Source organism: Myotis davidii, unplaced genomic scaffold, assembly GCF_000327345.1.
Source record: "Myotis davidii unplaced genomic scaffold, ASM32734v1 scaffold608, whole genome shotgun sequence".
NCBI classification, from domain to species: Eukaryota; Metazoa; Chordata; class Mammalia; order Chiroptera; family Vespertilionidae; genus Myotis; species Myotis davidii.
The window spans coordinates 3210037-3225712 of NW_006300025.1; the positions used below are offsets into that span (position 1 = coordinate 3210037).

The 15676-nt window shown below is 39.3% G+C and overlaps 1 protein-coding gene across 1 annotated transcript in view; it reads right to left on the minus strand.

Annotated features, from left to right (window-relative positions):
• The window catches only part of RALGAPA2 (Ral GTPase activating protein catalytic alpha subunit 2), a 270837-nt gene that overhangs the window by 211821 nt on the left and 43340 nt on the right, over window positions 1-15676 (minus strand). The window contains exons 9-13 of the mRNA XM_006776151.2: window positions 14411-14638; window positions 11395-11562; window positions 10146-10283; window positions 7125-7273; window positions 3516-3627 (exon numbers count right to left, since the gene is read on the minus strand). Coding sequence (XP_006776214.1) covers window positions 3516-3627; window positions 7125-7273; window positions 10146-10283; window positions 11395-11562; window positions 14411-14638 — 795 coding nt within the window. The remainder of the gene's footprint in view (window positions 1-3515; window positions 3628-7124; window positions 7274-10145; window positions 10284-11394; window positions 11563-14410; window positions 14639-15676) is intronic.

Here is a 15676-nt window from a genome sequence, read left to right on the forward strand (position 1 = left end):
CTAGGTTCTGCCTATCTTGGTTTGTGACTTGGGAAATTTATTTGGTTTTTCTAGAGTCATGTTTCTTGCTAAAAATAAAAAGCATCTGCAAGATTCCTTTAGCACTGAAATTCATGTTTCATCAAATATACCTTGGCTTATAAACTGTATAAAAAACATCTTCTCTCATAAATCACTCTTTTTCTTACACACATTTCCTAACCAACCACTTTCATGTTTCTCTCACACTTAGATGACGCAATTGTAAAGTAATGGCTCACACTATAAATAGAAGAACTATAGTCCAAATTTCCTGATATATTTTAAGAGCTTCAAGCACAATGTCAGAGTTAGCACTGACAACAGGTTAAAACATCATTTATGACAATCACCATTATTTAGAAAATATTTAAAACTAGGTAAAACTCAACTATCATTTGAAGAAAATTGACCAATGCAATTATCTCTGAATGTTGGGGGAACGGGGGGAGGGTAAGAAACACTAAAAGAAAATTAGAAAATGGAAACTTAAAATTTCCTGTTCCTTTTAATAATCTTATTCAAATTTTTTAAAAATTAAATATCTGACAACTGTAGACAGACTACATGGCCAAGTGAATAATAATTAGATGGCATATTTTAATTTTACTATGGTTCTTAGACAGGGGTGGGCAAACTTTTTGACTCGAGGGCCACAATGGGTTCTTAAACTGGACCGGGGGGCCGGAACAAAAGCATGGATGGAGTGTTTGTGAAAACTAATATAAATTCAAAGTAAACAGCCGAAACCGGTTTGGCTCAGTGGATAGAGCGTCGGCCTGCAGACTGAAGGGTTGCAGGTTCGATTCTGGTCAGGGGCATGTACCTGGGTTGCGGGCACATCACCGGTGGGAGATGTGCAGGAGGCAGCTGATCGATGTTTCTCTCTCATCGATGTTTCTAACTCTCTATCCCTCTCCCTTCCTCTCTGTAAAAAATCAATAAAATATATTTAAAAAAAAATTCAAAGTAAACATCATTACATAAAAGGGTACAGTTTTTGGTTTTTTTTAGTTTTATTCATTTCAAACGGGCCGGATCCAGCCCGCGGGCCATAGTTTGCCTACGGCTGGTCTAAGATGATGCCCACTTGATTGTCTGTCAGCTCTGTCCAGACTTTTCACATTTTCTCCCACCTTGGATCTCACAAAAGCACTTGGGAAATCAGTAAATAATCACACATCAGAAATAAATTCGCTCTCATTCTTATGATAACCTGGCAAGATAGGAAGGAATCCTTTTCTGATTGTGACAGATTAGGGAAGAGAACTCAGAAAGGTGAAGTGATTTGCTCAAGGCCACACAGCCAGAAATGCCAGAGCTGGGATGAGAACCCAGAATATAGCTCCCCAAAGCTCATCTTCTCACTACTATTTTATGTTTAGTTCGTAATTTAAGCATTCTTCTTGATCCACCTAACTGTTGCCAAAATAATAACAACAACAAAATCATTAATAATTGTGGACTCAAAACTAATCCTCAAGTAAGACCTGACAAGATTTCTCCATTAATGAGGGGGATTTTCTCTCCCCAAACCAAAACCAACCAACCAAATAAAAAACACAGTTCCACAATAGTCTTGCTTAATTCAGTGACAAGTTCACACTCAGTTCCAATGCACACATGCACAGACAGGCAACTGGTGATGAATGAGTCTGAGCACCCGCCAGCCTGCGCTTGGCTTCAGTCCATGCCACTTGGCAGCCCCAGTCCCATCAGGACTGAGAGATCAGGAAGGTGCTGACAGACAGGCAGGCGCTCCAGGGAAGTCAGAGCAAAGTGAACAGAGTGTCTGTATTTCCAGGAGGGCATCAAAGCAAGTGGCTAGTACACCCTTGAGGCAAGGGCACAGTAAAGTGTAACACTCACAGCAGGATGTGTAGACCACTTCATGTATCCAATAACTAGGCAAGGCAATCAGAGTACAAGTGATTATACTACTCAGGAGGCAAGTGACTCTAACATGCCAATTATTTCTGTAGCCCCTCATACATTTTTCATCAAGTCAAGGTCATTCAATCATGTTAAAGTATTAAAAATTAATATGAATAGTTGGGTTTTCTTATGTTACAATGGGAATAATTTGTTTTGTATGAAGGACTAATTTCTCTTTTTATCATCTTCACTTATATACCTTACCTATATTCTAGATATGCTCTTAATATATATCCTCCAAAATCACCTTCACATCAACTGAGGAGAGAAGTTAACTTCCCCTGTAACTGCCCCTTCCAGCTGACAATCCACATGCTTTCCCATATTAAAGTACTCAGTCAGACCCATTCACTGTACTAATGCCTTTGTGTAGAATGTCACATTATTTCCCTGTCACACTGTTTCTTTCAGAAATGCTTCATAAATTCTATGCATCCCATAAATAGTAGTGCTTCCTAGTAGGCTACAATAGGTTAGCGCCCTCAGGACCTTTAAAATTTCCATTTCCCAGGCAGTTGTTTATCATCTGCCTTCTCATCTCTCTCCCTTGGGGTGATATTAAATGTTCTTGACTCTTCTTATCATGTGAAATGCAAAAAACAGACACCTCCTTGGCTCTCTGCTCCCACCTAAGGCCAAACCAGCTTTCCTCACCTTATCCAGGACTTCACTTCTACAGTGTCCCACCCTCTTCCCCAGACTATCTTGTGCTCACTGGACCATCCCCACTGGCAAGCAAACATACTTTAATACCAATGACCTTAAACCCTGCCTTCTAATCATGCTGCCCATTCCAGCTAGCTCTTGCTTCCTCCTCCCTTCCACATCAGCACTTCTGCAAAGCCTTGACTACACTTGCTATTCCACTGCCCAGTTCTCAATTTCTCCTCCACCCACACCAAGAGGGCCTCATTCTCCTGGAGCATTCTCCACCACCTACACATCATCAAAATCAATGGTCAGCTGTCCATTCTCCTCTTACCCAATACTCTTCCTCCAGGCATCCAGGCATGGGCTCCTCTAGTGTTTCTCCTAGCTCCCTAACCACTCTCTCAGCAGCTTTGGCTGGCTGCTCTCCGTCACCAATCATGGAGCTGGCCCTCTTCCTTCTATGATACAAATTTTCTCCCTCATGGATCCCATCCGGTCCTGTGGCTCCAAACACATGGTCCAACACACCAATGGCTCGCACTTCTTTATTTCTAGCCTGAACTGCTCCCTGACCTTATTCCCATTCCCATGCTTCTGTTCATCCTTTAACTCTCCAAATCTACCCAGCCCTACACCAGAGCCAACAGCTCTTGGTATTTTCCTAATTTCTACCAAGCTCAGGCAAATAAAAAAAAAAGAAAGTAAATGGTGAAGAGGTAGGAAGGTCTAAATTTAATTGTAAAGAATAGATTACAACCTTCATGATAAAACTAAGGAAAATTTCTAATTAAATTTCTGAAAATTTAAAGTTAGTTTAATTTTACTCTTAAAATTCTCGGTGATTAAAACTACTTTGCTCTAAAATCGGATTCAATTCGTGTATTTGAAGTGTTTTAATAAAAAAGACTTACCCTAAACAGTAACCCTGCCAAGCTCTGGGCAAACAAGTCTTTTATTTGCTTTTCCTTTGGCTTCTGCATGACAGCTTCTGTTATCCTGAGCAGTATTTGCAACATCTGTTCCCTGGGCCACCCAAAATAAAAGTTCGCGTTAATCACATCTCCAAAGCATTTTAATTTATAGGTACGAGAAATTCTTTCAAGAATTCAGCAATAGTGATAAATATGTATTACTCAAAAGTATTAAAAATTGGAATGAATAACATTTTCTGTAAAAATAAGTTACCTTATGTTTCAGCAGTTCTAACGATATGCCTCCTTTGCCCACATTAATAGGCAGGATAAAACAGGTACCATCGTGGCCTCATTTTCTCCCCTTACAAGAAGGGAAACAAGATTGTTTCTCCGACTGAGGCGGGCGCTCGGTGAGTATCTGTTCCTATTGGAACTTATGCAGCACCCTTTAATTTCCACATCCATTATTTTATTTAACCAGTAAGGTCTTCCTATCTCACATTGTGATAGGAAATAAATCTGACTTTCTGGTCTTCATTCTTGGGGGATAAGCAATCAGCTGCATAGTGTAGCTGAACTCCACACTACTCTTAAGGTAGGAAGGTTTGGAAAGGTCACCGAAGGCCACTTTGAGGAGCTTTGTGCCTGGAAGATCCTGTCTGTAGCCCAGGGCACAACCGAGGCAGTGGCAATCTCACAACTCATCACAGTGTACCTTGCAGAAAGGGGTTTCTATGTAAAAGGTCTTTGAAGAGTATGAAGCAATAGAGAGACAGACTAACAGTGCTAATTATAACAGTGATAAGGCCAAAGGGCATATTTCCTTCTTACTGGTACAGCTGTTAACATTCTTCCCATCAGAGTGCCTGCTCACCTTTTATCCCGAATTCCCTGGAATCTGAGAACACATTACCTTCTGTGTGTAAGGGCTGTCTATTTGTTCTCTGAGGGAAACCACCTCAGTTCCTTTTAACTTCTCCCTTGAGATCCTACACACTACCCATTTGTTTATCTTGCTCTTTAGGGATAAATCAAGAGCTGAACAACACCATGTAGTATAGGTCAGACAGTGCAATCTCTAAACCATAGTGCCTTTATACTGTTCTCATATTTCTGCATATTGGGACAGTATTTTCTCTTAACATGACACTGAATCTCATTAAACTTCTCAGGCTACAGCCCCATTGTAAACAGCCGCCATCATCTATGGCCACAGTCTTTGTGTTGCATGCACTACATTGCCTCTTCTCACATGGCGGGCAGAGGGATCTTTTGGAAGCATAAATCAGACTTGTGTCACACTGCTGCTCACACAGAGAGGAAGCCAGTGGCCTTCCTGTGGTCTGCAAGGCCCCAAGCAACCTGGCTGTGGCTGGCCCCTGCCTCACCCCCTCCCACACTCCCTTCCCCTCTGCCCACTCCACCACATTGGCTGTCATCTCCTCCTGCCTGGAATAGACTGCGCTTGGCACTTGGGGTTCCTTCGACCAGTAATGCTCTTCCCTCGGACCTCCCTCCCTGAGGCTCCTCTCCATCTTCAGGGCTCTGCTCGGGAAGGCCCTCCCTGACATCTGATGACAAACCTCCCCTGCCCTGCACAGCTTCCTTGTTCTTTTTAGCACTGTTTACCACTGAAATGGCTTCTGTGTTCATATCTCTCAGTCTGTGAGGGTGGAAACCTCCCAAGGGCAGGTAATTATCTGTCTAGTTTACCCAATACCCCCAAGCAGAAGCTAGCTGTTCCTTATTGGATAGAGGAAGAGATGGGAGGGGGAAGAGGAAGAGAAGGAAAGGAATTTAGGAATTGTCTGGTTCTAAAATACGTATGAAAATCTGCTAAGAAAAAAGGCACATCCCTTTCTATACTCTACTATTTTTTGGCATTTTTATCTATTTCTATAATTTGGTTTTTTTTATACTTTTATCTGGGTTTTTCTGAATTATTATAATTGCTTAATTTGATTTCCTAAAATTTTCATTTTAAAAATTATCAAAAATAAAAAAGTACTACTGTACAGTAATGTACTGAATTCACAGAATTTTCAAAGAAAAATACATAAAAAATACTATTGCTATAACTGTGGTATCAAGGAGTGGATATTGGAGTTAAAAGCATACCAGTATTTCTCATAACTTTCAATATTGCTGACACAGTAACTTTTTTTAAATCATATTATTCATCACTCTAAAATTTACAGTTTTAACAATGGCTTCTTGGCAAAGAGTGTTAAGTTTAAAAGTCTGGGAAAATGACAGTGCAATTTACATCTTAAGATAATCATCTTGATACTTGCAGTTTCTGTATTAGTGAACTTTCTGCAGAACAGAATTCCTCCAGGCCCACCCTTCCCTCCTCTGAGAAAGAAAAGAGCTGGACTCAATAGCCATAGGACCCCTGCCAGCTCAGTCCTGCCTCAATTCTATGGCTTCACAATCTGCAGACAGATCCTTCCAAAGGACCCTTTGTGCTGATTTGAGGATGTCTGAAAAAGGCATCCAGCACACAGGCCTGGTAACACAGACTCCCAAGATTTCCAGGAAGGAAGTGTGCCACTAGTGCGGTCTGCAGTGGCCTCAGTGGACTGGGACCACAGCCAGGTGAGCAGTAAGGGCAGGCTGTATGCTTCAGGATGGAGGCTGGGGGAGAGGAACATGGAAAGGATGGACTGAACTGAGAGACTGTCTTTTCGATGCATTAAGGAAGAGAAGGATTAGGAAGTGGCACTGAGGTGCTCTGGTCTGTGGCCAAGAACATGTAAGAACATCTCAGAAGCTGAAGTGCTATTAAGATGTCCATTGTGGGAGAAGAGCACAGGAAAAGACCTGATACGCTGTTAACCTTTAGGGATAGTATAAACAAAAAAAACACCAAACAAAAACAAAGGGTGAAAATGAAAACACTTCACATAAGCATATTGGCTGCACTATTTTTTCAGTCACTCTGACAATTTATCATCCTATATAACAATCGTATATAATAAAAAGCTAATATGCAAATTGTCCCTTTGGAAGTTCGACCAACCAGGAGTTCGACCACTCGCTATGACGTGTCCTGACCACCAGGGGGCAGCACGAAATGAAGGAAGGCCCTGGCAGGCAGCCAGCAGCTGGGAGGAAGGAAGGCCCTGATCAGCCCTGATCACCGTCCAGGCCTAGGGACCCTACCTGTGCACCAATTTCGTGCACGGGGCCTCTAGTGTAAAATAATTGTTTTTCCAAATGAATTTAAAACTTCAAGCTTGAAGCAATAAAAGTGAGTTAACAGCATTTTGGAGCAATTAACAAACTGTCCTGGGCTTATGAGGAATGATACTATAACACTCCAGTAATACTGCTTTTTCACAAAACTGTTATCATTAAAGCAATTTGACCACTTACTCTTAATTCAAGAACATTTTTAAAACCAATAATTACAATAAATGAATTATCAAAGTACTGAATACTTACCTTCTTCAAAATTCACAGAAACTGTTACAAAAGACTGATTATCATCTTATTGTTAACTTTGTAAAGCCAATAATAAATGAAGGCTGTAACATTTTATTTATTATGTTGTAAAATGGAATCATCTGTTTTATAATACTAATTAATTTGAAATAAACTTACCATGTCTTTTTATTCATTGAAAGCTCCATTATCATACGCCTAAAAATAATCAAAACAGCTTTACAAGCATCTACTTGTTCTTTCAAGAGTATGGGGACTTCAGCACATGGTTCCAGCAAAAAGACATTTGCAGCATTTGTCAAAAACACCTTAAAATAGACAAATTTTATTTTAGAAAATATTAAACATATAAATATGAACAAATTTTGCTTAAAGATAATATTACCAATTTTACTTTACCAATGAATCACTTTTGAATTATTTCAATTAAGGCAAAAATACAGTGCCAACATATACTCAGGCCTTTTTTTCATTCCTCTCCTAGAAGGACTCAAATACTGAGAAACCTGAAAGACCATTCCTAGAAAAAAATTACTATTACATATTACTGTTGTGATTTTAGAAATTTTATGAATCAGAAAAACTTTTGAAAACTTTTTTTTATATCCCTTCCCCCCAAGAAAAAGATAAGATAGGATAACATCATTGCCTCTGGGCGAGAAATGTTGGGGAGAGGAAGAGATCCTGTGGTCAGAAAATGACTGGAAAAAACTATCTGGTTATTGTTGAGTCTCCCAGAAATGAACAACTTGCTGACAGAAAGCACGGCCAGCACCACACAAGGGTGGGCCTCTAGGAGCGGTGGCATGCCAGGACAGAGCCAAAGCCACATGATCGACATTGCACATATTCTAGGAGCATATATTTTTAAGGTAAGAACTATATTGTGCAGTAAAATATAAAACCTAAGTGAATCCTATATAATAAAAGCCTAATGTGCTAAGTGCCCGGTCTTACGTTCAACCAATCAAAGCGTAACATGCTAATGATATGCTACGGCCACTATGATGTGCACTGACCACCAGGGAGCAGATGCTCCGACTGGTAGGTTAGCTTGCTGCTGGGGTCCGGCTGATCGAGATTGGCCAGACCCGCCCTGGAGCCCTCTCTTGGTCCCTCTCACGTCCCTCCCCAGCCCTGATTGTGCACCAGTGGAGTCCCTTGGCCTGCCTGAGCCCTCTCATAATCTGGGACCCTTCATGGGATGTCAGAAAGTCAGTTTCGGCCCGATCCCACAGCTGGTTTCGGCCTGATCCCGCAGGCCAGGTCAAGGGACCCCACTGGTGCACAAATTCGTGCATTAGGCCTCTAGTTCTTAAGATAAAAGCAAATTTTGAAAATACTCAGCCAACCATTCTATGCTCTACCTCAGAACTTTAGGATACAAGTTTACTGTCCTCTACCATTGGGGTATTTCAGCAGAAATTAGGAGAAGCACTAACCAGGTTATCATGCAGTAAGTTTCTGTTTAGGGACACTACAATAAAATAACAATGAGCTACAGATGACACTAGCAAAACCTCAATTTAGGAAATTCTGAGTTGTCAATCCAGTAATGAGGATGGATCTGCTCCATATATCTAGAGCTATATTCCATACTAGGTTTCTTCTGTGTTCAACTGTACAAATTCAAAGGATCTGGGAATAAATGGAACTTCTCTGGCTCACCCATGGATGAAATCCATTAACACATCATCTTAAAACAGATGCAAAAACTGATCTGAAAAATGAACATACTTCAAACATACTTTAGTTCAAGTGTATGAACTAAAATGTTGACAGTCTCAAAAATTATCTTTTGCAATATTTAAAAGGTGTGATGACAACATTTTCTAGGAAGAATTATTAAATGAGCACTATAATAGTTGATAATAGATAACAGTAACGAGAAAGGATTTACTAGCCTTCAAGTAAGAAAAAAGAAACCAAAGAACTTTTTGACTCACAAACTAAAGAAGTTTTAGTGACTGTTTTCAAAAGAAGTATGCCCGGCCTAGGTGATATGTTTTAATCCAGATCTTTTCATTCAATGTACTGGCTTCTTGATTTGAATTTGAAACTTTTGCATATTCCCAAGTAAAAATGCAAAAGTCTTCATATATGGGGCAAAAGCAGGTTTACAGTTGTAAGTACATGAAATGCAAAGTTTATTCTTGTATTATTTATTAATTATTGTTACTATTTTCCATACAAGCAACTGTAAATCTACCCTTGCCCCACCCAGTATTATGCTTGTTTCATTTTACTTTTGAAAAATATATCAAAATGCTAACTACATGAATATTTCTTTATGACCATGTTAGTTTCTGGTAAAGTAAAAATAAAAATTATGCCCATATTGTAACTACCAAAAGCAACTACAGAGGAGTACTATCTTAGCAAATCTCCATTTGGCCACGTTTTTTTCCAGTGAACCAAGCAGAGGGCCAGAGTATTGGATACAATGAGAATAAAAACAGCCATTTAAATCCAAACTATACTTTTTAAGAAATCTATAGTGCTATAAGCCAGTAGAAAATTATTTCCTTGGTTCAGCCAAGTAGATGTAACTTAGCCTTTCAGAAAACAAATAAGACTCTTCTGAACGCAAGGAGATAACTGGCACCTGCAACCCGGCCGACACTGGGATGGCTGACGATGGCAATCTCAATCCCTATTTCTGAGATAAAATCTTGAGGTCTGGGGAAATTAAGTAATGAGTCAAAGTTGTTCTTTCCAATGTTCCAAATGGTATCAGTTCTATTTCATAAATCCAGTCAGATAACTATTAAAATTATTGCATAATTCATCATTCTTCATAAACACAATTTTTAAGAAGAGGAGTATTACTGATGATTATATAATCAACCACACTTATCTTGCAAACTAGAGTCCAGGTAACTAATTACCCATATGTGTCCCAAAGATACTTTTAAGATATAAATCTCAGTCATTTCACATTTACTGTATAGTAATCCCTCTTTAAAATGTGAAACTTGTTCATATGTCTCCTTTGAATAGAAAAAATTATTTACAAATTGAAAGTGAGAGATCAGGAAGAAGACTTAGAATGAGAATTTAAGAGCTGTTTACTGACAGAGGCTAAATATACCAAACTTTATGGGATGCTATCTCAATACACAAATGTTCACATTGACTCCAGTGGGGGGCCTTTCTGCCTCTGGCCAGCCGGCAGCATACCTGCAGCACAGCCTGGGCCCCGGCTTTCACGCTCTTGTTCTCCTCTTCTGCCACACACCCTCTGCTCACCGCACTCGTGAAGGAATATGTTCGTCCCCAACTGGAAGACCGCTTATGGCCGGAACTTTCAGGTGCAGTCTTTAAAAAATAATTAGTTAACAGAGGGGGAAGAAGTACATGTTTGAATATTTAATTCTTACATTAAGCAGAATTCATGGGAAATAGATTCTGGGAGGCAAGGTTTGTGTGTGTGTGTGTGTGTTGCCATTTTGTTCACCACTCTGTCTCCAGCATCTAAAATAATGCCTGTCAGTTATTATGTGTTGAAAAAGAAAACAAACATCCAATGACTAGATGAGCACTTATCCTTTAAATTTGAAATATGTGCTTAATTCCATTTGCTCATCTATTAATTCTGACCTGAATATTTGAAAAATCAAAATTATCCTATATAATCCTATATAATAAAAGGCTAATATGCAAATTGTCCCCTTGGGAGTTCTACCAACCGGGAGTTCGATTGCTCACTATGACGTGCACTGACCACCAGGGGGGCGGCTCAGAACGAAGGAAGGCCGTGGCCTGCACCTGGCAGCTGGGGTAAGGAAGGCCCCGATCGACCCTGATCGCCAGCCAAGCCTAGGAACCCTCCCCGTGCATGCATTTCTTGCACCGGGCCTCTAGTGTAATTAATACAGATATTTAAAAGTGATATGCCTTTGGTTACAAATATTTTTAAATATTTGCTGTCAATTGCTATGACAAACATCTACTTTTAGAAATAATTTCTCAGACTAGGTTTCAAATTAGCATGCCAGAAATATAAATAAGACTTAAGTTTCTTTTGTGGTTCAGGAAGAGGTCCTACTCTGTGGTTTTACATTAATCCAGTCTATAGCTTTATCAAACACAGACTAAGAAGTCCATGCTGAGAGCACCCACTTTCTGAGAATGCTATTTATTTAAACATGTCAGTGATAAGGCAGTGACATTTTTACAGAGATGTGTAAAATATGATAGCTGATTAAACAACTCTTGTGCAATGGTGGATAATGAAGCTGCAATGCACAAGTGGACCTAGTGTGAGGGTTAGGAGATAGATGATTAAGGCAGCCTCACTGAAGCAGGTCCTTGAGAGTATCAGAAATGACAAAAAAAAGAGACCCGCCTGCCTGGGATCTCTGACTGAGCCAGGTGTACTTTACTAAACTATATATACTCCCAAATGAAACAAGTGATAAAATATTACCTCCTTGCTGTCAGTCTCAGAAAATCCTAATTTTTCAGCATCTTCTTGGGTAACTTCCTTTTGATCTGGTTCCTCCATGAACAGAGGTTTGTCCTGGAGGATCCACTTTCTGTACACTTGAACTACTTTTCTTGTTACAGCTATGTCACAGGAAGGCAACAAAAATGCCTGAAATGAAAAGAGAAAACTTCCCTTAACGCTATACAAGTTCAGATTACTATAGAGCCACACAGAAATTTCCAATCACCATCACCAATTTCAGACTTTCCTTTAAAACATACAGGTGGTAATATGCTACACGGGGTCACATATTTTTGTGCACAACAAATTTATCTAAAGAAAAATAAGCATTTTCATAACTGTGCCAGAAAATATAATGCAATTTAAAAATAACTTCTATATTCTGAATAATTTTTCCACAAAAATAACCAAAATACAGACCTACACAGATAGTCCAATTGCCTATTAAACAACAGCCAGAAAACAAAACAAAATAAAAACAAACAAAAACAGCCAGTTGCGGCCAATTGTCACATCTCTTCTCAACTCCATGATCAGCGACATCCATGTTGCTAGCTTGAATTAGCCAAGGCGAAAGTATTTACGCCACAGAAATCTGCAAATGCTACCATCTACTTTTCTTTTTTTTTTGTCTTTGCCTTTCCCTTTCCTTGTCTTTCATTCTTTCTTTCCTTCCTCTTCCCCTCCTTCACTTCCTTTTTTCAGAGCCAGTTGTTCAATATTTACCACACACCACTTAGTAGAAATACCAATGTTAATGAAAGCACTGGCCAGTTTAGCATTATGCATATTTATGTGAACTTTTTAATGTTAAAGAACCCCCTCATGTATCATAAGAACTTTGATATAATGTAATAAATTTAAAAAATGTAAAGGGAAAATACATTTGCCTTTTTAGTAATCAGCTTTAAGAGATAGTTCTGTATGAGGGGTGAACACAAAGCAGCACTCAACACTCTGATGAATGGTTTAATTCCATAGAGAGAATTCAGATGGGACTCAGAACAACTGAGAGATTTTCCCAAGGTTATAAAGTTAATTAGCAATGAATCCACATTCTGAGCTCAAGTTTCAGAGTTTTGTTTTAACACCATCCTAAAGTTTCATGCTTCAGGATCCAGTTAGAGGCAGAGTTCAATGCAACAAGGGTTTATGCAATTTATATTAACTTCCATAGATCGTGGTCATGTCCCATCAAATGCCAGAATAGGGGAGATTGTGTTAGAACAAGACTGCAGTATATCAATGTACCAAATATTGTATCTGTTGCAAGATAGATCAACAAAAACAAAGAAGAGTATGACAAAAATATACTGATGTCCTATTCTAATTTTGTTCCAAAATGTTATTACAAATATTTCCACACAAACAAAAAGTTAGAAGACTTTTACAATGACTACTCATAAACCCATTCGATCAATTCTACCATTAGCATTTGCTCTAACTGCTTTATCACACATCTGTCAATCCACCTTTCTCTATCTATTTTTCCAATCCATTTTATTTTTCATGCATTTCAAAGAAAGCCGCAGGCATCAGCACATTTCACACCTAAACATTTCAGCTGATGAGAGCTCAAAATTATTTACCATACTTTAGGTAAAATTTATAAACAATGAAATGCACAAATGTTAAATGAATTATTTGATGAGTTTTGACAAATGTAGACAACTATGTAACACAAATCCAATACCAAGGTATACCATGTTATCCTGCCCCAGGAAAGCAAATATAAATCCTCTCTGGAGGAAAATAAAATCATAATAAAACCAAAAATTTTTATATGAATTATCTGGTTAATATGACATGTAGCATATTTAAAAAAAATTAGAAACATGAGAAAGTCAATATTAACAAAACCGCAATAAAAATAGGTAACAGTTGCCGAAACCGGTTTGGCTCAGTGGATTGAGCATCGGCTTGCGGACTGAAAGGTCCCAGGTTCGATTCCGGTCAAGGGCATGTACCTGGGTTGCGGGCACATCCCCAGTAGGAGATGTGCAGGAGGCAGCTGATCGATGTTTCTAACTCTCTATCTCTCTCCCTTCCTCTCTGTAAAAAATCAATAAAATATATTTTAAAAAAAAATAGGTAACAGTTTAAAATACAGAATATCTAGATAAAGTATCAGAAAAGGATGTAAATCGAATTTAAGGAATAACTAAAATTAAAAATTCAGAATTAACATAGCTGAAAAAAAAACTGGATTAAAAACTATATATCAGAAAACATCCAGAATGAGGCTTGAGAGACAAAAGGAAGGCTAACCCAGAAGAGAAGGTAAGAGAAAGAATACAATGAAAAGGCTGCCCTAGCATGGCTGGAGATGCAGAGGAGAGATTACTAAAAAGGGGCTGAGATAATATCTGAAGAAAGAATGACTGAGAATTTTGCCAAAACTGATGAGATATGGGCCTTTGCAGGGCAAGTACGGCTGCAGAACCTCCAGCTCCTCAGAGAGCCCCCTGGCCCCTGGAACACCAGACGTGGGTTCTTCCTGGCTGTGCTCATTTGTGCGTGCGCACTGCAGGAACGGCTTTCTTTCCACCTACCACTGGTTTTAAAGTTTGTTATGGGTACATAAGTGTTATGGAATGATTTTGCTCAAATATAAAATTTTCCCTCTAAACATAGCAATTCTACCAAAAAAAATTTTTTTAATTCACAAATAAAACACTCCATATGGAAATTAAAAGTGAGATCAGATGGCACTAGCTAGTGATCTCAGTGGTTGGTGCACTGTCCTATACACTGAAAGGTGGCGGGGTTCAATTCCCTGTCAGGGCACAGACCCAGGTTGGGGTTCAACCTCCAGTCAGGGCGCATGCAGGAGGCAACCGATTGATGTTTCACGCTCTCCATTCCTCTCTCTCTAAAATCAAAAAAAGCATGTCCTTGGGTTAGGGTTAAAAAAAACAAGTGGGATCAGAGGTATCATTATTCAGTCCTGTAATGTAGCCCAATGCATCAATAGTATTTTTGGAGTAATACTAACCTGGCGAAATACTTCATTCACAAAATTGACATAACCTCGCGTTGACAGGAGGATGCGCTGCACCATTTCATACACGTTCCGGTGCTCTTCTTCAATGCTGCAGAGGCTAGAGCTGCTGAGCCTCCGGTCCGACAAGGTGCTGCTGTTAGAATGGTTCTTGTCTGGCTCTGCAGGCCCGCCACCCTCCAGCTCCGGTGCCCTCTCTTGCACTGCACCAGCACCAACAGTCTGGAAGAAAGCCATTACCACTTCTGAGTCATCCTCGCTGGCACTCAAGAACAACTAGCAAAACTGTAGACTTGCTTTATTTTAAAGCTCTGGTTACCCTTAACTTGACAACACGCTGGAAACCAGCATGGCTGGAAGCACAAGGGGCTACAGGACCTGTACTTACCAACTTTCCAATCCACCAACTAACCCCGCCCCCAACTCAGTCAACTTAACAGGAAAATTACTCAATTATTATAGGAAGGGAGGCTGTGAAATTTTATCAACCTAAAAAGTTTAATTTATATTTGTAAAATCACAGAATTAATTAACATGTGATTGCATTTATATTATCACCACCTTGGTCTCTACACTGTAGCACTTATTGGATAGCTGCAGAGATTTGAAATTTCAGTGGATATTCTAAAGCCACAGTGTTGAGAAGCATCACAGTGGTCTCATAAGCCTAAGTTACATCTTGCCGGAGGAGTGCGAAGATCTATAAATGGTATAAGAACCTTGATTTGAGTTCTTTATCTCACATCAAACCTAACTGGAATAATTAATGTACATATAGAACTAGTAAAAGAACAGTTGCTGTTGCAATTTTAAAATCACCACTCTGCTTTTTCTCATACATGTTGAAGTACTTCTATCTTATACAAAAATGAATCACTAAGGAATAAATAATTCTTCACTGAGAACATTTTCAGCTGAAACGATGAACACTGTTCAGATTTGAAAGGGAGGGGGTTTACTGCTGTTGCCAACATGTTATGGATGTATGGGATTGATACTGTTGTAATAACCTAGTTATTATTAAACAGAAAAGGAGTAAAGGGAAGATTAGATAATATAGACATGCCACTTATACAGCTTTGCTAAGTCTATTCCCCACTGATGGATGGGGAAGGGGCTGAACAAACGCAGTTTGGACAAATGGCCAGTAAGGTCTGAGTGAGGCAGGAAGACACTTACCTATCTGTCAATCATACCTGGAAAAAAATTAGTGGCCAGGATGGGTGTGGCCACTGCGAAAACTGAATATTTAAACTGCTG